The 21,225-nt window shown below is 43.1% G+C and overlaps 1 protein-coding gene across 1 annotated transcript; it reads left to right on the forward strand.

Annotated features, from left to right (window-relative positions):
- Window positions 1–695: 695 nt before the first annotated feature.
- LOC137663852 (potassium voltage-gated channel subfamily A member 1) lies at window positions 696–2,616 on the forward strand. The gene is made up of 2 exons (XM_068401460.1): window positions 696–844; window positions 1,101–2,616. The coding sequence occupies exon 2, from the start codon at window positions 1,141–1,143 to the stop codon at window positions 2,614–2,616; it is 1,476 nt and encodes a 491-aa protein (XP_068257561.1). The 5' UTR covers window positions 696–844; window positions 1,101–1,140.
- Window positions 2,617–21,225: the final 18,609 nt, after the last annotated feature.

Below are 21,225 nucleotides of genomic sequence, written 5' to 3' on the forward strand. Positions count from 1 at the left end.
GTCTGAGATGTCGATCTCCCTCCCCTCATCTCTCTCTCTCTCAGTTGTGTTTAGCTGCTGCAAAACAAGAGAGGAGATGCTTTGCTTCCCCTCCCCTAATCCCCCCAGTTGGTGTGATGAAGTTGTCAGTGCTCAGCTAAGTCTCCACCGCCTGTGAAGGGGGGAAGTGGTGGTCAGGAGCCTTATCACAGGAGTTGACCCTGCTGAAGTTGCCTGGGAAGCCCTCCCGATGTGCTTGGGGCACCGCAGCGTCCACATCGGCCCCTTCCTGCCTTGGAGGCCTTGATGTGTGTCTGGGAATGTGTGGGAACACGTAGGGCTCTGCATGTGCTGCCGTAGTGGGCAGAGCGGGATGTTCTTGCTGGTGTGAAAGCCAATCCATTGCGCCTGAGCGTGTGTGAGTGGTGGGGCTTGGGAGCTGGTTTATTATGTTTCTCTCCTCCCTGGCAGCCTCCATCCTGCAGGTGAGCTTTATGCCTTCAAAAGCAGAGTATCTCCATTCCTCCCTCCCCAGCACACAAGAGGAGAGGACCGGGGCAGTGAGAGGGGGCAGGCTATGGAAATTTGCTGAGTTGGCATTGCAAGGACTCGCCTCCCAGCCGCCCCGTGATTTATTTATTTATTTATTTGTTTATTTATTTTTGTGTGTGTGTGCGTGTGTGTGTGTGTGGTAACTTCGTGACAGCAGCCGCAACGATGGTCAAGTCGTCGAGAAAAGTGAACGGATCGAGTTAAAGGCAAAAGGAGACGGCTGGGGAGGGGACCCCAGCCAGAGGGTGCACTCCATAGACCTTCAGCCTCCTGCTTGGGGGACAAGACCCCTCACCTTACCTGCCCTCTTCCCCCCCTAAAGGTACTTCCTCCCTCTTTCCTCACCCTCCCACCATCCCTGATGCCTCTCCCTTTGTCCCACCTCTCCTTTCCCGTTTTGGATATTTCCATCTTTTAGGCTCCTCGTACATCCCTTCCTCAAGCTCTCCATCCCAACTCATCATCTCACCCTGCAGACTCTGAGCCTCCTTCCCCTGCTGTACTGCCCTAGGCCTCTCTACTCTCCTCCATCATCCTCCTCCCCCCTCTCAAGTCCCTCTCCCTCACTTCTCCTCCCCTGCCCCTGGGTCCCCCTTCCTGTGTGCCACCATGACCGTGATGGCTGGAGAGAACATGGATGAGACTTCTGTGCTACCTGGCCACCCCCAGGATAGCTACCAGCCTGCTCCCCACGATGACCATGAGTGCTGTGAGCGCGTAGTGATAAACATTGCTGGACTACGCTTTGAGACGCAGCTGAAGACCTTAGCCCAGTTCCCCAACACTCTTCTGGGCAACCCCAAGAAGCGCATGCGGTACTTTGACCCCTTGCGCAATGAGTACTTCTTTGACCGGAATCGGCCCAGCTTTGATGCCATCCTCTACTACTATCAGTCTGGAGGGCGGCTTCGCCGGCCGGTCAATGTACCCTTGGACATGTTCTCTGAGGAGATCAAATTTTATGAGCTGGGTGAGGAGGCCATGGAGAAGTTCCGGGAAGATGAAGGATTCATCAAAGATGAGGAGAGACCCTTGCCGGAGGGGGAGTACCAGCGCCAAGTATGGCTCCTCTTTGAATACCCAGAGAGCTCTGGGCCTGCAAGGGTCATTGCAATAGTCTCTGTCATGGTGATCCTCATCTCCATCGTGATCTTCTGCCTAGAGACATTACCTGAGCTGAAGGAGGACAAGGAGTATACAGTGCATCGCACTGACAACACCACCCAGGTCTACAAATCCAACATCTTCACAGATCCCTTCTTTGTTGTGGAGACCCTGTGCATCATCTGGTTCTCTTTTGAGCTGGTGGTGCGCTTCTTTGCTTGCCCCAGCAAGACTGAATTCTTCAAGAATATAATGAATTTCATTGACATTGTGGCCATCATCCCTTACTTCATCACTCTGGGCACGGAGATGGCCGAGCGTGAGGGGACTCAGAAAGGAGAGCAGGCTACCTCCTTGGCCATCCTGAGAGTCATCAGACTGGTAAGAGTCTTTCGAATCTTCAAACTCTCCCGGCACTCTAAGGGCCTCCAGATTTTGGGACAGACCCTCAAAGCAAGTATGAGAGAGCTAGGTTTGCTAATCTTCTTCCTCTTCATTGGGGTGATCTTGTTCTCTAGTGCGGTATATTTTGCTGAGGCTGAAGAACCTGAGTCTCATTTCACAAGTATCCCTGATGCTTTCTGGTGGGCGGTGGTATCCATGACCACTGTGGGCTATGGTGACATGTACCCTGTGACAATTGGAGGCAAAATCGTAGGCTCCTTGTGTGCCATCGCTGGTGTGCTGACAATTGCCCTGCCTGTACCTGTCATCGTGTCCAACTTCAACTACTTCTACCACCGAGAAACCGAAGGGGAAGAACAGGCTCAGTTACTTCACGTTAGCTCCCCTAATTTAGCATCTGACAGTGATCTCAGTCGCCGCAGCTCCTCCACAATCAGCAAATCTGAGTACATGGAAATCGAAGAGGATATGAATAATAGCATAGACAATTTTAGAGAGGCTAATCTCAGAACTGGCAACTGCACTGTAGCCAACCAAAACTGTGTTAATAAAAGCAAGCTGCTGACTGATGTGTAAACAAAAAAAACAAAATCCCCACTCACAGATTGGAGACTTTAGTGACACAGTCACACTTTGTAGATGCTTTACTGATAGTCTTTGAATGCTTTATTTACCTCGTAAATGCATTGTTGCATTGCGAAATTTTGCTCAGTGATAAAGAGGCTTCCAAGATCCATGAAAGATAAGATTTTATTTTTAAAAAGCATTTTCCACCTGGTAAATTGTAACCGTTTGAACTAGTTTAGTTTTAAACTGTATGACGCTAGACCTAAACTTTTCCTCTCCCATCTCCCTTTTTCTTTTGATGAAGTGAACTTAAACTAAACAAGACAGTTTTTAGAGCTATAAGCATATGCATGGATTCCAGTAAAAATATTCTACAAAACTGAACAGTTGCAAGAAAGCGCATCAGGTAATAATAATTTAAAAAAAATTAGCAACAACCTGCAGCAAGCGTTTGCCATGGTTTTATGAAGGAGCGCAAATTTTCCTTCCGCCTCCTGTGTGAAAGATTACATCCAATCTACAGATCCACACAGCACCTTATTAAAAACTTACTTAAGCCTGGTCTCTTTTGCTGTCCGTAGAAGAACTATTCTAAAAGGAAAATAACAAAACTGAAGACAAAACGTCTGCAATGCTGCTAAGTTCACTTACATGCAGATGATTTAAACACACTTTTCTTTTTCCCTGACCAGAACTGGACACAAAACTTTAAGCCCCTCTGTTGCAAGATAGCACAATGGAGTTTAATATAAGCATGTTTGAATTTGATACTATTTATTTTATAATCGCATGCCTGAAACGTTACCTCAGACAATAGCGGATAAGCTTTCGTTTAAACTGAATCTTCTAAAATAGGTCCTTTATCTCTTTTTTTTTTCCTTTTCTTTTATTTTTCTTTTTGATTTGCATTCACCAGAAGTGCACTCCTTAATTTATTAAATCGCTGACTAGTAATTTAAAGTACTGTATTTAAGTGCGTATGTTAGTCAAATGGGAACAATAACTTCTGGAGATCAAAGCATGTTCAAATATTCAGCATTATGGCCTATTTGATTAAGGTGTAACTTGAATTAATTAATGCATGAATTCAATAATAATAATAATAACGATAATAATAATAACAATAAAAACAAAATTTTAAAAAGTGCTTGATAGACCGAGAGCCTGAATGAACTGATTAGAGAAACCTGATTGTTTTCCTGCATTGCTCAGGGAAATGTGTTGGCGTTTGTCCCGGTGTTGTCAGAAAGGAACATATCCCATCCCTTAAAGGGAAAGTTTTATGGAAAATTAAGAAGTCAAGTTATATATAGCAACACCTGAAACCTAGTATCCTTTATAGTGGAAAGGTGCAGATGCATGCTTTTTGGTGCATTCTCAGAATGTAAATTAAACTTATCTATTATATGCATCCAAATTGCAGCAGCTCGTTTCTTTTTCAGTCATTAGTTGAGACTTTTTTGTATTCCCCTAAAACTCGCTGAAGAGACTCAACAGAATGATTTAGATAGTTGCACAGTGCCTTTATCTTATATCCCCTAAATTGCTGAAAGTGCCTCCAGGAACCGAGCTGATCAGAGATAGCGAAAGAAAGGGCAAGGCACCAACACAGTCAGGAGTGTTCTGTGCTGCCTCCTGGCACAGCACGGAAGAAAAGAAAGAGCAAGTGTGAGTGAGAGGGGCACAGAAGAGGAGGGCAGAGAACACCAGCGCCCGTGGGATACCTTCCTTCCCCAGCCAGTCCAATGCTGCAGGGCTCAGCATTTGCTTCTGCCAAATAACTTATAGTTGTGTTAATGCAAGACTTCAAGTTTCCCTAGGTTGTTTATAGAGACATTGCTGCCATCATTGTATCTGCCCTTCCTTTCCTGGAGATGGCTTTTTGGCAGCTTGTCCCAGCATGGCAGGATGCAGGAGGAACTAGGGACTGGCGTGAACTGCGGCATTGCCGAGTCAGGCAACCAGACTGCAGGGCTGTGTTTTTCTTTCCCTTGGATTCCCCAGCAGGTAGGTGAGAGAGGCTTTCCAGTGCCCTCCCATCCCTGCCTCCTCCATCCCCTTTCAGCAGTCTGTCAGATCTTAAATCCTGTCACAGATCTTTTGAGCCATATTCTTCTTTCTTGTCCCTAACCTTACTCCCACCGTCATCTGGTGAAGGAAGCAACACTAGGAAAAGGTATCTTCTGCAATATGCCAGCCTTGACTGCTAGGCCCTAGAAGATAATAACTTTGATCTGAGCTAACGTAGGCACTTATATTTATTTTTTAAATGGACAAAGTTGAGGATCTTCATTTTGTACTTAGCATGTGGCCAACTGCTGTTGAGCACTTCTCCTTCCACACTGTACAGATCCTTTCTTCCCCTGTCTTTCTGATATATGTATATATGTGTATAAATGCATATATGTGTGTCTGCGCATGTGTGTGTCACACACATACGCAGACACACATATATATAAAAACAAGGCACTTAGAGTTAAAAAACCACCCTAACTCTGCAGTTACGCACAAGCCTGACTTGCCAGGTTTCCAGAAAGGCTTGACTATTTCTCACTGTGTGGCTTCTGTGAATCTTAACGATGAGTAAGCGATCAAAAACTGAGGGAGCTCTATCCAACTCCTGCAAGAAATGCAAAGCATCGGATAAAACAGGGCATTACATCCTCTAGGTAGATGTTGTAAAGCTTCCTTCCTGTCCCCTGCTCACACCTCTCTCCCCATCAAATTCTGGTGGTCCTAATCTTCCCGAACTCTTGAATTCTAGGATATGACTCCTCATGTCAAAATGGACTTGAACGCTGCACTCAGCTTATAAAACAACCAACTGACTAAACTAAACAGCAATAATCAATTCAGTGCTGTGGGACTGATGATCAGAAACTAGCATCTGGGAGAGGAGGCCTCACTTTGGTAACTTCTGCCACAGTTGGGTGTGCACACCTTAGTTTAATGAGCAGAATGATAATCATTCTGCATATGTAAAGAGAGAAGTGCTGCATGCAGCGATTCTTCTTTGTCAGGAGACCGGGATGGATCATTAGGACTCAGGGTGGTTTGGGGAGCCTGAATGTTGCTTTGTCTATTTATAGCTCCCTGCAAAGGATCTCAATATGTAAGGAGTACAGGAATTAACCTCATGTAGCATAGGCATGCATTTTCGGCAAGTTTGACACAAAAAAAAAAAAAAAATCAAACAAAAAAAGCTCTTACTCCCTTTACACAGGAGTGCTGAAATGTCTATGGGGCCTGAAGGTGCACTTAACAAACTGCCTGTTCTTACCAGCAAGCATCCTTTTCTTTCTTTCCTTTTTTTTTTTTTTTTCTTTTTTCTCCCCCTTTTGGTAGATGTTTCTTTTTGCCACACGTGAGCTCTATGGGGTGGTTTGTGGCAATGGAAGAGGACTGGAAATGAGCTGATGGCCAGTTTAGTGCATCTCTGAAAGACAGAAGAGACCTTCATTTCGTATGGGACCTCCCAGAAGTGATGCCCATGTTATGCTGGGCAGAGAAAGCAGTAGATATGGCAGTCTTAGTTGGGCTGTAGTTTGATGAGGCAAGGCAGCAATTCCAGCATAAGAAGTTACTACACAAGCCTCCTTTACCTGCCACTGCTCTATTCTGCCTTCTTAGTTGCCCCCATACAGCTTTTTCTTCATCCACTCAGTGAAGGGTATTGAGGTAACTTACCTGGTGTGAGCAAGGCAGCAGTGCACTGCAGTGCAGAGGCAGGAATGAAGTGGAGAGGCAGTGGGCAGGAATCCCATAGGCTGGTATCACTGCCAAAATTCCCCATCTGGTCCTACCATCCTTAGCTATAGAGCACTAGGGAACAGGCAGAGGAGCAAGGGGGAGAGCGAAAATGAAAGGCTCTGTAGCCTCTTCCTTCACAGATCTGAGAGGCTGCTGCCAAACTGCAAAGAGCTCAAATCCTCTGTGTGGCAGCTCCAGCAGAGACAATGAACTGGATTTACTTGTCTTCACGAGGAAGTTAGTGTGCAGTAAGCCGGGGTGTGAATTCACAGCATCCTAGCAAACTCATGCAGATTCCCTGCATGGAGTCTCTTAAGCCTTATCTCCACTGGGGACTTACAGGAAAGCTAATCCGAATTAATGAAAGGTGTGCATTTAACGTAGATTTGTTAAACTGCTTTAAAGCCCAGCATGGACATTCTGTTGCAGTATAAAAGCAACCTTAATCTGATTTGGAGTCATTCTTTTTGGAAGGAAAGTAAGCTGAATTGAATTAAGGCTGCTTTAATTCTGAACACAATGGGGCTTAATGCAGTTTACCTCATCTGCCTCACAAGTTCATTCAGCTAGATGAGCCTTTAGTAATCATTAAATGTAATAGAACTGACCCTGCTTTGCAGGGGGTAGCTGGGCAGAGTGTGGCCACGTGTACAAGACTGAGTATGTGAGTGCTGGAAATTCACAGCCTGGCTTACTGAGGGCTAACGTGTTATTCCCGGTAAAAATGCTAGTGATTTCCTTCCTTTGTTCCTGGTTTACACATTTGTAGGTGTGAGGAGAATCATTCCATATGCCTTCTGGGAAGTTGACATTGATCACGGCCCAAGGAAATTAATTTCCGCTTACAAAGTTTCTACCTGTGCATGTGCTTAACCTTATGTACTGTTGATCACATAGACAAGCACTTGAAAGACAGTACAAAGCACTAGAGACAGGACAAAACTCAGCAAAAGTCCTCTTGTTTTCAGCAGTGATTTTGCCCAAGTATAGATTTCAGGGCTCAGACCCTCCTTAGCAAATCAGCTGTGTATCATTGATTAGAGGCTACATTGGCCTAAATCAACAATTGGAGCAGTGGCAACTTTTATTGACAATTTTTTTTACTAAGGGACAATTGTTTTCATTAGACAGAAGTACAGAAAGTTTGTTTGTATTATGAGAGAGCGGAAGCCCAAGTGTAACATAAAAACCCGGAACTGACAGCAAGTTTCACTTTTTCATAGTTCACACTTAGACAGTGCAGTTTCTTATATGCACATATATTAACTGAAATAAAATAAACACTAGGACAGGAACACCTGAAATTTATTAGAAAAAGGTGGAAAGTTGTATTTTAGAATAAGATCTTCTGCATGCATATGTAATATATGGACAGAATATATTCCTTTCCAAATATTAGTTTGATAACTGTTTTTAGAGGGGTGCCATTCTGGATTAGTTAATTTCCCCTAACATGAAGAAGAGGGAAGTACTGCAGCTTTTCAAGGAATGGTCTGGTCCTGTGGGCTTCCAGCAGCCTGATGCCACTGATCATCACAGTAATTTCAGACTCGCAGGAATGCAGAACCAGCTCCAAAGTGTGATTTACCCTCCGTAGCCGCAGAGCTGGACAGAACTGGAAAGCTGTCCTTGCAATTGCACAACACAGCGAGTTTGTTTCAGGCCTGCCTATCGCAAGTCTGCAACAGGCTCCTTTTCCAAGATGCTTTAACCAGGGACCTACATTTCCATTTTAGTTGGGCTTATTTGAGGCTGAGTTTCTTTTTCTGTTTTCTGTTGTTCTGTCTTTAATCAGGTGTAGAGAATTTATGTTTCCTGAAATACTTATCAAGTATTCTTAAAGGTGTCAGTATTCATATCTGCAAAAATGAAACTTCAGGGTGTTCTGCTGTTTCACTCAGTACAGGTGAACTTGCCACTGGTGAGGTCAACGATTTATGCTGTCAAGGCATAGCATGCTTTGATATTTTCAAAGGAAATAAAGTGAAACTGAGGTCTTAACTGAAATTTGTCTCAAAGTATCTGTTAATATCTATGTAATTCTGTATATTTCACCTGTTCACAGGCTCTAGCAAATGTCACTACAAGTTCTATAAAAAAAAAAACTTCCGTTTCTAGTTTCTATAATAAAATGAAGACGTTGCATTCAGTTCCTTTAGGTGCACCAGTCTTTGATCCATGTTATTGTTTCAGTGACATTTCTATAATGTAATTGGGATCAAATGTATATTTTACTTTTGTAGAAAAGTAAAAATGATATTTTTATGACTAAATTCAGCAAACCCTTACCTATAACCTGCTAAGTTGAAATCTTTTTTCCTTTCCTTTACATGTAAACCATTGTTTTTGCAGTATGTCGGTTTGAAATGAATAAATAACAGCTGTCAATAGAACTGTATGTGGCCTCTCAGACATACCTCTGATTTTAAAGATCAAATATTACCAATGATGTGAAATATATAAACTGAATAGTGTCCGTATGAAAGTGCACCATCAGGGCAACAAACCATTTAAGCTGACACAGCTGTACTTATTTCCACCATTTACAAATTGCTTACACTTTGGGTCAAGTATGTACTTCATTGTCACATTACAGCTCATTTTACTTCCAGTAGTGAAATCGTTTGACTTATCATTTTTAGGACATCTAATGTTATGAGTTCTTGAACTATTTGAAATGCATAGTTTTCATCTATGCAATTTTACCTGCTTCTGTACTTGTTCATCTGTTCATACTTGGCATCAATTAAAGATAATTTTTAAGGATCTTACTCAGGATTATTTTGTCTGGTTATTTTCTGGAGTCTGGTTTCTCTGCTGTCACTGCTGGCCAGTTCTATCTGAAATGAATGGTTGGTTTATTGATGGTTTTCTTATTGAATGGTGTAAGAAATGGCAATGTAGTGAGTGGGAAATGTGTCTGTGGGCTTTGAGAGGCTTGTAAATGTCAACTCAAGCTTTAAAGTACAATTAATCCAAGGGTTTGGCTTCCATAGGCTTTGGATCTAGCCTTGAGTGAGTAATGTTCTGGGGCCAAACTCTGATGCTTTCACTGCTGAGACAGCACTCAGTTCCACCAAAACCAGTGGAAATAAGATTAAGCCTGCTAATTGTGTTCTCCAAAGGCTTGTGGGTATCAATTAGCAAGTTACGGCTACATGCTTGAGTCTGAACCACTGCCTGTAGCATTATCGTGTAAGTGCTGACTTGAAATCAGGTTTCTAACAACTGTGTGACTGATCATGGTTTTTGTTTTGGGCTGAATGTAAGCAAGTCAAACTGACTTGGTCTTGTTTTCTTTTGAAAATTGTTTTTTCAAGGTGTGTTTCATGCAGACTGTGCTGATACAGTCATGCCTGCCATGTCTCAATATTGTATTCTATATAAAGAAGGCAATGGCATAAATGCTAATTATTTATGCTAAAGGTATTGTGTATTAGAAGTCCATCTATAAAGACTGCCAGGTCTTCCTGTAGATATGTGGAGTTTGTAACAGTGGGATGCATACATGGTAAGAGTGCTGATTATGTGTGGTGAAATGAAGTGAAAATACTCTAACCTTATACGAGGAAGAACATTTTGCATGGCCTGTCATGTGATTTTATTTACTTTTTGTTTTGCTTTCTTGGTCAAGAAAAGCTTTCATCAAGGAAATCCTCATTCATCAATAGCTTCAAGTATATTTTGTGAGTCTTATTGAATCTCACTTATAAGTTGACAAAAGTTGTTTTGTTGAGCTGACAGTAAGGATTTGCAGTTATCTGTCTTAAATGGGTCCAGCCCAAGTCATTTGTCTGTTAGCTACTCCATGGTGGTGTTCTTAATTCAATGAGGTCCATGCCTCACTTCAAGAGTGTGATCGTAGTCATTGAGTTGGTGGCTCTGGGTGTGTCGAAAATCTCATTGCTTCTTCCTTTTTTATTTTCTGTGTAAAAAATTTGAAATGTTTGTTTATCAACTCTACAGTATGTATCTTCTCCCTTTTGTCCTTAGCAAAGGTCATGTTGCATTTTTTTGGATCAAATTGTAACGTCCCTGCATAATCTGTTTCCCTGAATCTACAATTCACTTGCCATATTACCCGTTTCTGTATCCCTCTATTAGTTTCCTCCCTTCTTGGCCACATTTCGTCTTGTGAAATACTACCCCCAGAGCCTTCACTGCTGAGGTCCTTTGTGGTCTGTCTCATCATACCTCAAAAACCTCCTTTCTATTAAGTCTGGGAATGCCAATTCTTGTATCAGAATCGTACATTTTTTTTAAGAAAGACGTTGCCTGTTTCCATCTGTGCTGCCTCCTCTATGTGGAAAATGCTGCCACTAGGTTCCTTTGGCCATGATGCGAACAAGATTCTACCATTCTCATACTTTATGATTCCTCATGGTTCCCACAGTCTGTGCAGTCACCGTACCCCTTGGTATATCTTGTACTGAGATATTTACTGTGATGTGGTCAGTTTTGCTAAGTGGAGGTTTTCAAGTAAAACTACGTGCACTCAGGACAAGGTCCTACAACATGTTTTTTGCCCTCTAAAATGACTCCATTAAAAAAAAAAATCAACATTGTGTACTGGGTTAGTTGAGTTCCTGAGATAATTTCTTGGTTAATCACAAAAGTAAATAGACGTGTGTATTTTTTCCCCCAAAATGCAAATCCTCCTATATTATCTTCTATGCCTCATCAATTACAAAAATTTTGCGTATTGAGTCCTTCCTTTGGTTACACCAAGCAGCCTCCTTATCTTGTAGGTTTTCTCTGAAGCAGTCTACACTGAGGAAAAAATTGTGGCTCTGCAGATGTAACTGAGATAACAGACATGTTGATGATCCATGGAACAGGCTCCTATCTTCTTCAGATGCACTGGTACTCAGGTTATAAGGGGAACAAAGACTAATACGATCTTATTTTGTCCTTAATTCAGCAGACTTGCAACACAGAGAGGGGAAGAGTCCATTCAGTAACAAGGTGCTCTTTTTATATGTTACCTTCTTTATACAATAGTGATTATTTCAATATGAATTTGATTTACCTAACACTTAGACTTGGAAGTTACTCATCTTATGTGTACTGTTTGATTAATGGATACAAAATAATTGCTTTATGGAAACAGATGAATCTCGGGTGTGAGTATGTACTCCCTTATTTATATTTTAACAAATAAGAATGCTAATACTCCACAGCATAAAATGATTCTCACCTCTGAAAGAAAAAGGAAACCTTTCTGACAGGTGTGCTGTTATCCGCTGTTAAAGTTTTATCCTTCCTCTAAAGCATCTGGAGCAGCTGCCTTCAGGGCTAGTGCTATAAGTCAGATGGCCTGACTGCCAAAGTAAATCAGACCATCTGATTCAGTGCCATCCCTGAAAGCAGCTGCTATGTACTGCTGCAGCCAAGCTCTGCAAATGTGTAGAGGGAACTGTTGTGCTCTTGAAGTAAACCAGAGCCCACAGAAGTAAATAGGATTGTATCTTTTCACTTCAGAACATTGTAGAAAGACCATGATTTCATGCTCCCTTTCAGTCTGCTAAGAAAAGAAGATGAGAAACGTTCTGTACTCAAGGCTTCTAACAGGTACTTTTAGAGCTGCATTATATCCCATGGTTGGTCTTTTTATAAAAATGCTCACTTTATAGAGTGTTGAGATTAAGCATTCGAAAATCAAAGAAGCTTTAATTAGCACAACAATACTTCAATCCACTCAGCTTCTCTAACAGCTTCCTAAAATATCTCATATTTTATTCCAACGAGAAGACAACTATGACTCTTGAACAGAAAGCTTTTACAGCTAGAAGATGAAAAAGTAATTGTAGCTGGTATATTTGGTGACCTCCTCTCACTAGGTAGGAACACTAGCACATTTACCTTTTGAGCAGAGGAGCCTGCAGTTGTCACTGAGTGTGACAGAGAGAGCTGCATAAAAAAGACTGGATGATCCTTAAAGGGAGGGCAGGTCTGAGGACAGATGTGTTTCATGGGTCACCATTTCCATCCTACCTGGCTAACAACAGACTGTGAGGAAGGGGAGGTTCGCCTGTATGCAGTTCACATAAGAAGCCTGCTATGTGACACTCAGATGCAATGTGAACTGGGGTTTAGTGTCCCACAGTTACCTGGGATGATACCATTGATACAGCCTACAGTCACTTCAAAAGATTTAAACATCTTTGATTTGTACAAATGATTTGTACAAATGATAGGCAGGCTAATGCCTGAGGACTCGGCAATCCAAATGTACCTGCTATAGTGGGCTTATGTGGGGGGTTTCCTTTGTCATTTTGGTCACAGAATCACAGAATCACAGAATCACAGAACGGTTAAGGGTTGGAAGGGACCTCTGGAGATCATCTAGTCCAACCCCCTGCCAAAGCAGGTTCACCCTAGAGCATGTTGCACAGGGTCACGTCCAGGTGGGTTTTGAATATCTCCAGGGAAGGAGACTCCACAACCTCCCTGGGCAGCCTGTTACAGTGCTCTGTCACCCTGAAAGTAAAGAAGTTCCTCCTCATATTCAGATGGAACTTCCCATGTTTGAGCTTGTGCCCATTGCCCCTTGTCCTGTCACTGGACACCACTGAGAAGAGTCTGGCCCCCTCCTCTTGACACCCACACCTAAGGTATTTTTAAGTGTTGATAAGATCCCCTCTCAGTCTTCTCTTCTCTAAGCTGAACGGACCCAGCTCTCTCAGCCTCTCCTCATAAGAGAGATGCTCCAGTCCTCTGATCATCTTTGTAGCCCTTTGCTGGACTCTCTCCAGTAATTCCTTATCTTTCTTGAACTGGGGGGCCCAGAACTGGACACAGTACTCCAGATGTGGCCTCACCAGGGCCGTGTAGAGGGGCAGGATAACCTCCCTTGACCTGTTGGCCACACTCTTCCTAATGCACCCCAGAATACCATTGGCCTTCCTGGCCACAAGGGCACATTGCTGGCTCATGGTGAACTTGTCCACCAGAACACCCAGGTCCTTCTCTGCAGAGCTGCTCTGCAGTAGATCAGCCCCCAACCTGTACCAGTGCATGGGTTATTCCTCCCAAGGTGCAGGACTCTACACTTGCCTTTGTTGAACTTCATGAGGTTCCTCTCCGCCTAGCTCTCCAGCCTGTCCAGGTCTCACTGAATGGCAGCACAGCCTTCTGGTGTATCGGCCACCCCTACCAGTTCTGTGTCATCAGCAGATTTGCTGAGTGTATACTCTGTTCCTTCGTCCAGGTCATTGATGAATAAGTTGAACAGGACCGGGCCCAGTACTGACCCCTGGGGAACACCACTAGCCACAGGCCTCCAACAAGACTGAGCACCGCTGATGACAACCCTCTGGGCTCTGTCGTTCAGCCAGTTCTTGATCCACCTCACTGTGCACTCATCTAACCCACACTTCTTGAGCTTTCCTATGAGGATGTTATGGGAGACAGTGTCAAAAGCCTTGCGGAAGTCAAGGTATATAACATCCACTGCTCTCCCCTCATCAACCCAGCCAGTCATGTTGTCATAGAAGGCTATCAGATTGGTCAAGCATGATTTCCCCTTGGTGAATCCATGTTGACTACTTCTGATGACCTTCTCCACATGCTTAGAGATGGCATCCAGAATGAGCTTCTCCACCACCTTTCCAGGGATGGAGGTGAGGCTGACCGGCCTGTAGTTGCCTGGGTCCTCCTTCTTGCCCTTTTTAAAGACTGGAGTGACATTGGCTTCCTCCAGTCCTCAGGAACCTCTCCTGTTCTCCATGACCTTTCAAAGATGATAGAGAGTGGCTGGGCAATAACATCTGTCAGCTCCCTCAGCACTCGTGGGTGCATCCCGTCGGGGCCCATAGATTTGTGGGTATCCAGTCTTCCTTTCTCCAGACTTTCTCTTGTACCTTCAGGGTCTGGTATTCTTGAGGGCTGGCCTTAGTAGTAAAGACTGTGGCAAAGAAGGCATTCAGTAACTCTGCCTTCTCTTCATCCTCCGTCACCAGGGCATCCTCCTCATTCAGCAGCGGGCCCACGTTAGTCCCTTTAAGAAATATGTCGTATTTGTCATCTTGATACATACAGACAGGTTCACTGGGGAAAGAAGTGGCAAGCCCACAGTTACACTCTCTGGTGTACACATCCATATTCATGGTGTCACATTCTACTTTTACAGTAGCTTGATTATTTTGATGGAGTTCCTTCTGCTTGACAAGGAATATACAGGGCCTGAGTCAGGCCCATAGCTCAGCATAAGGCTAAACTTTATTAAGAATAATTCAGTGGTGAGCAAGACAGAAAAAACAGCCATCCCAAAAGCCGACATCTTCAGACACACCATGGAGGATTCTCCAGCTATTTTTCCATGAATACTGAGAACTCAATATAGACTTGAACTATTCTTTCAGGTTGGAAAAAATTAAGTTTTTAATTTGATGAATATTTAGCTCATTGCTGCTTGGCCATTCTGAACACAGATCTGCATGTTAAAATTCTTCAGTAAATTCTGAATTAAGGATCATCTAGACTCTTACGGCATTTGGTTCCCTACATGTTTTGGATTGGCTGTGGGAGATAAGATTGCCAACAGGGTCCTGCCTCCAAGTGGAATCACTTGGGCAATGGTAGGTGTTCAGATGTATCTTTTCCTTCTTCTGGTGACTTTGACCCTTTCCTTCTGTTTTCAGTGTGCAGTATTCCTCTTCAGTCAAAAAATGCCAATTTTAGCTTACAGGGGAGGTGGCTTTCCTTTGGTTCCTCTTCCAGTTGGCCAAATGTTGTTATGGACTTAGTTTGCTGAACTTTGACTGTTGCAGTGGCTTTGATGCAAATAAATCACTTGCAGATGTTCCTGAGATACTCAGAGACGTGTTTATTTCCCGCTCCCCTGATATCTGCAGCTTCAATTAATGCCATTAAGTTTGGTTGTTTCAGTTGCAAACTGGGTTTTTTCAGGAATTTGAAAAAAGAAGAAATGAACATTCCCGAAAATGTACTTGAATGACTTCCTCCCAAAGAGGGGCAATTTTTGAAAATGTCTTCTTTTTTTTGCTTGAGTTGAATTATCTTGGCATTACTTATTTGGGAAAGAATAAAAATAAAAAAGGATCTCTGTTACTTGGGGTACATTCCTTTGTTATGATTATTTAGATGATAAAAATGGCTAGCGTTCCAAGAGAAGTGCATTTACTGCTAATGGAGCTTTAACGTAAACTGTTGTGATACTTAATATTTAAATCCTGAAGAGGATAAGATATGAATATTTCAGGAACAGCTGCTGGGTATGTACAGTAACAGCATGGTGTTTAGAGGGTAACATCTCTGCAGCGTGGTGGCTATGCAGTTCTGGAGTAACAGCCACAAATGGTTGTTGAAGTGTAATAATGCAACTGGAACTGAGTGTTGGCCACTGAGCTGAGAGCCTGGTTAAGACCCCAAAGTCAACTTGGGTCATTGCTTCAGTGAGGCAATGGTTCAACGAAAGAATGAATTAAATTTAAGGCTCCAAATACCAAATGATAAAACTTTTTGCCTATGAGAAAAACACTGATCTGATATAAACTTGCTTGTCCTGAACAAACTTGTTCAATAAATTGTGATGGGCTAACATCTTCCAGTGGACTTCATGCCACATTGGCTTCTGTCATTTTGGCTCTTACATTTTGCACCTTTTTCCTCTGGGCTTTTGTTTATCCTCCTGAGTTTGAGACATGCAAGTGGCATGAACCAGAACACTGCCACGTTTTGCGTGCCGTGGCTAGTCTGTCAGGAACACCATTGAATGCCCTAACTTAGGTGAAATTTGTTTTGCAGAACGCTCCAGCAAGTCTATATGTTTGGTGTGGAGACTTCAAAGACACTGACTCAGTCCCTCTGGGGTAATGTTGAATTGGTCACCAGCATAGCAGTAAGGGGCATCTTGTCAGCACGTGGGATGAGAAATGCAATAAAAGCTTGGTGTCATTAAAGACTGTGATGCCTTCCTGGTGTCTGGGCAGAACTGGAGTTCTGCTCTGGTCTACTTTGGCTTTGTGTCTGTTTGCCTTCTAAATATTTCATGTGCTGTTCTCGTTGTTTGGTAGCATTCCAGTGAGCTGTTGAAGAGCAGCCGTGTTTTGTCTCAGAAGTAGCTGCATTTCAAAGCTAGGAAGGGAGCTCCTGTGTCAGTTTATTAAATTGGTAAAGGGTTTGGGGACTGTTCAGGATGACACGTGCTATGTTAATATAGGGTATCAGTCTATATATCAGAAGATACTAAACAGCAATCTGAAACTATGGTAGTCAATATCTTCAATTATTAATTAAAGGTAGTAAATGGAAGCTGGCTATCACTACATAGTATACAGCCACTATTGCTAATGCATATTCAAAGCATGCATTCTGTCTGACAGGGCTGTGATGTATTTTTCCTGGTCTTCAAATACCTGTGATCTCATCCATTTATGACACTTTAAAAAGGCTGCTGAAATCCACGAACATAAAAAGCAATTCAGTCCTGCTTCAGAACAGATCGATATGTCCACACGACCCCACATCCCAGGATGAAATATCTGTGATTGGAAGACAGGCAGCAGAGCGAAGGGGTGTTGGTCTTTTGATTTTTGTGTCTCTTTTTGGTAATACCCACAGAATCACACAGAATGTATGCTTTAAGATAATAAAATTAAAAGTTGGAGGCAATTAAATATATACATGAACATCCTTTATTTTGCCCATAGGTCTCATAACCATTATGCTGTTGTAGTGAAGTCTTATATTCTCTTTCTCTGTGCATACCTTTGAACTGAATTTGGAACAGTTTACGAAAAACATAAGTGATTGCTGGAGAATTCATGATATCATCTAAGATACAGGAGAAATGTCAGCTTTCATGGAGGCATTTCAGAGCAAGCTAACTTGTTAATTCCTACTCTTCTCCAGAGTTTTTTTTAACACTCCTCTGATAAAGCTAGTGTAGCAGTATCCAAAGATGTGATTTACTGTAGTGGAAGTTAATATGCTTCAGGCTTTATTTGCTTTTACAAGAAAGCCTAAAACCTCCTGCAGATAAATATTATCTAGAAATGTGGTGGAAGAAAGTAACTATTTCTTTCACAGTAAATCTCTGCTATGATACTTTATATCTGCTCGTGTATCTTACTTTGTGCAGAACACTGTTAAAAACCCATACCAGTATTTTTTTCAACAAACATAACCTACATGCACTTTGGAGGTTTTGTTAGTGTAGTAATACCACTGAACCTTCTCTAATGTATTCTAAACTGTACTAAAACTTACACCCAGCTTCAAGACTTCTTATACTCCATGGTGAAACACTGATGAGCAGTGATGATGATAAAGCAATTAAAATAGCTGGATTTTTTCAGAATGTCATGGCTGGTAGGATGTGACTGACTCCTCTACATCTCACAGAAAGCTATTAGATACATCTCATGGGATTTTTTTGGTTGGTTTCAGGGTGGAGGAGGATTCAGCATTCTCCCAGCTGTCTTGAGACACAAAACCTGACTGGATAATTTTATGGTCACAGAAGAATCTTAATTAATTTTAAACAACCAGAAACCTTGCTGCACAGAATAGCATGGGCGGTTTGGGCCACTTGGCTCATGCTCTAAGTCTTCTATAGCTGGGAAGGGTAGGTCAGAAATTGATTGAGCCCAGCACGAGGAATTGGCTGAGCCAGTCTTTCCTCATTTTCCAGGATGGTGCCAAGGGAGGAAATGAAGCCCCTGTCTCCGTAGCAGGGAGGCAGACTAAGGACCATTCAGATGCTCAACTGGTTTAAATGGGTTGAATTCCAGGGAAGCCAGTGGCCCCATGCGATTACCAGTGTGAAGAAAACGAGCAGGCATCAGCCATGATATTGTAGTACAAAAGCGGCTTACGGCAGCAGAGAGCAATTGAGGGCATTTGTCTGCGAATACCCGTGCATTTCCAAGCTTATCTTTCCAAGTGCCCTAAATTCCTGTTGAGTTCAGCACCTCTTAATATGTTACTGAGCAGGAATTATGATAACAATGACATGTGGAAAAGCAGTAGACACTGTTGTCTGAATGATATTCTGTGGTTAGTTCAGATAAAACTTGCATGCTTGTTACCCACTCAGGACAGGGACTGTTGTTGTGAAGCACCAAGTAAAATGGAGCCAATGGATCCCAGGGTGTGCCTACACTAAAAATATGAGTTAAAACAAGGATTTTTTTTTCATAATCTTGGTGATTAGTGTTTAAAATAAAGCCCTCTCTGATTATTTTTATTCAGTAACATCTGGGGTGAGGCAGGTGTTTTATGGATGAATGGGAGAAAAGCTCTTTGCCTCATTTTGTTTACAACCTGTGTGAATAGCATCGCTGTGGGAGCTGAGATTGTGACTGACAGGGAAATGGAGGCTAAAAACGGTTTTGCTGTTTCTCATTTGTTTGAACTCTTCCAGGGTAATACTTCTTACGAGATGTGTAGAAGACTAGTTTACTCGTTGCTGTACTCTTTCTTTCAGGGTTTCTGTTGAGTAACATGAAGTAAATCTCAGTAGAAGCAGTAAGATGCTATTCTTTTTATGACTCTGCTAGGAAATGGATTTGGTAAATCTCTCTCTACTTATAAATATCGTACAGAGACACTATAATCTATTGATAATGTGACTAAATTACAGCCTACCATGTAATTGCTTTAGTCTTCCCAGTCTTTGGGATGCATAGATACATAAAAAAGCCATGTCTACCAATACAGTGTCCATCACACATGACCAGGGTGACAATTTGCTCTGAGAAAACTTGGGTGCTAACAGCTTATTGCCTCCATCACTACCTGACTCTGCAGAGTCTTTGCCCATACAGGCAGAGAAAATCCCTGATGCGCTGGTCTCTAGGGCACACAGGAGTTTCTTGTGGTCCATGTGGGCTCCTGAACTTCAGCCTGCCCTATGCAGCAGAAGCACCATGAGGTGTAAATGAGCAGGCTTCCCTAACTGCTGATGCAAAACTGTGCAGCTAGTTGACTCTTTAGTCATATAGAGCTGGCAATAAGTGTGGGCCTGCTTCTTGTGATGACACTGCATCACATGGCAGGCAGCAAGGCTGTGTAATCTGTATCTCTCTCCCATGGCAGAATGGGCAAGCTAGCAAGGGCTGCCAACAAAACCGCACACTGTGCCCATCCCCATTTTGTAGTGCAGGGGAGAGATGACTGGAGACCATTCCCAGTACTCTCCTTCTTCACAGTTCTCCAAGGAACGTGGTACTTGCCTTACAGCTCTTGGCCACATGGATATTTTGGTGTGTGGCTCATGGAGTCAACAGACTTTTGTCCTCTTAGGAGGGTGAAGAAATGGTGTGGTATAAAGACCAGTTGTGTAGGGCATCCTGTTCCTTGCCCTCCCTTCCCTGTGCCTCCCCTCCCTGCTGTTCCCCTCACCTTCCCTTGTGTTCCCAGTTTCAGAATTGATGTTACCTGTGAATATTTCCATAGCCCATAGTACTTTACCCTTTCTCAGAGGGCACAATAGGTTTTTTCCACCTGTAAGCACAAGGCCTCGCTCCATCCTAATCACATACTTTCTCTGTGATTTAGATGACCTGCAGCTGGTTCAGGTCATGGCAAACTCCAGGCTAGTGGAGAGGGATCATTGCTCCAGAGTGATGCAGGTCAGTAGCATGGCAGAAAGCAGGGAAGGAAAGTATGATATAGGGAAGACAAAGCTGTTTTGCTGTTTTTCTTGTTTTTGCTTCCTCACATTGACTTTCCAAGGACATGGTCATCTGTACTTGAAGTTTTATGATACAGGGGGAATTAATATACTGACTCACAAAGTTCCAGAAAGGGAAATTTGCCATTCTCTTTGCACTCTTTTAACAACAAGTAAGTGTAGTTCTCAGGAAAGCCAGGGATGTGGAATAGTGCTGTTTTCATTTGTGTTGGGCCAGATATTGAAAGTTGTTATTTTTTGCTGAGCAGTAGTACAGAATCACAGAAATACTGAGTTTGGAAGAGACTTTTGGGGATCCCCTAGTCCAACCCCCGTGCTCCGAGCAGGGTCTCCTAGAGACAGTTGCAAAGGACCTCTAAGAATGGAGACTCCAAAAACTCTCTGGGAAATATGTTCCAGTGTTCAACCACCTTCATGTTAAAAAAAAAAAAGTGTTTTTCTTATGTTTAGACAAAATTTCTTGTGGTTCAGTTTGTGCCAGTTGCCTCTTGTCCTGTCACTGGGTACCACCGAGAAGAGTTTGCCTCTGTCTTCTTTACACAGAATCACAGAATCACAGAATGTTAGGGATTGGAAGGGACCTCGAAAGATCATCTAGTCCAATCCCCCTGCCGGAGCAGGATTGCCTAGACCATATCACACAGGAACGCGTCCAGGCGGGTTTTGAATGTCTCCAGAGAAGGAGACTCCACAACCTCTCTGGGCAGCCTGTTCCAGTGTTCGGTCACCCTCACCGTAAAGAAGTTTTTCCTCATATTTATGTGGAACCTCCTGTGTTCCAGCTTGCACCCATTGCCCCTTGTCCTGTCAAGGGGATGTCACTGAGAAGAGCCTGGCTCCATCCTCATGACACTTGCCCTTTCCATATTTATAAACATTAATGAGGTCACCCCTCAGTCTCCTCTCTCTCAAGCTAAAGAGACCCAGCTCCCTCAGCCTCTCCTCATAAGGAGATGTTCCACTCCCTTAATCATCTTCGTGGCTCTGCGCTGGACTCTCTCTAGCAGTTCCCTGTCCTTCTTGAACTGAGGGGCCCAGAACTGGACACAATATTCCAGATGCGGCCTCACCAGGGCAGAGTAGAGGGGGAGGAGAACCTCTCTTGACCTGCTGACCACACCCCTTTTAATACACCCCAGGATGCCATTGGCCTTCTTGGCCACAAGGGCACACTGCTGGCTCATGGTCATCCTGCTGTCCACTAGGAC

This window comes from Nyctibius grandis, chromosome 5 (assembly GCF_013368605.1).
Source record: "Nyctibius grandis isolate bNycGra1 chromosome 5, bNycGra1.pri, whole genome shotgun sequence".
In the NCBI taxonomy this organism is placed as follows: Eukaryota; Metazoa; Chordata; class Aves; order Nyctibiiformes; family Nyctibiidae; genus Nyctibius; species Nyctibius grandis.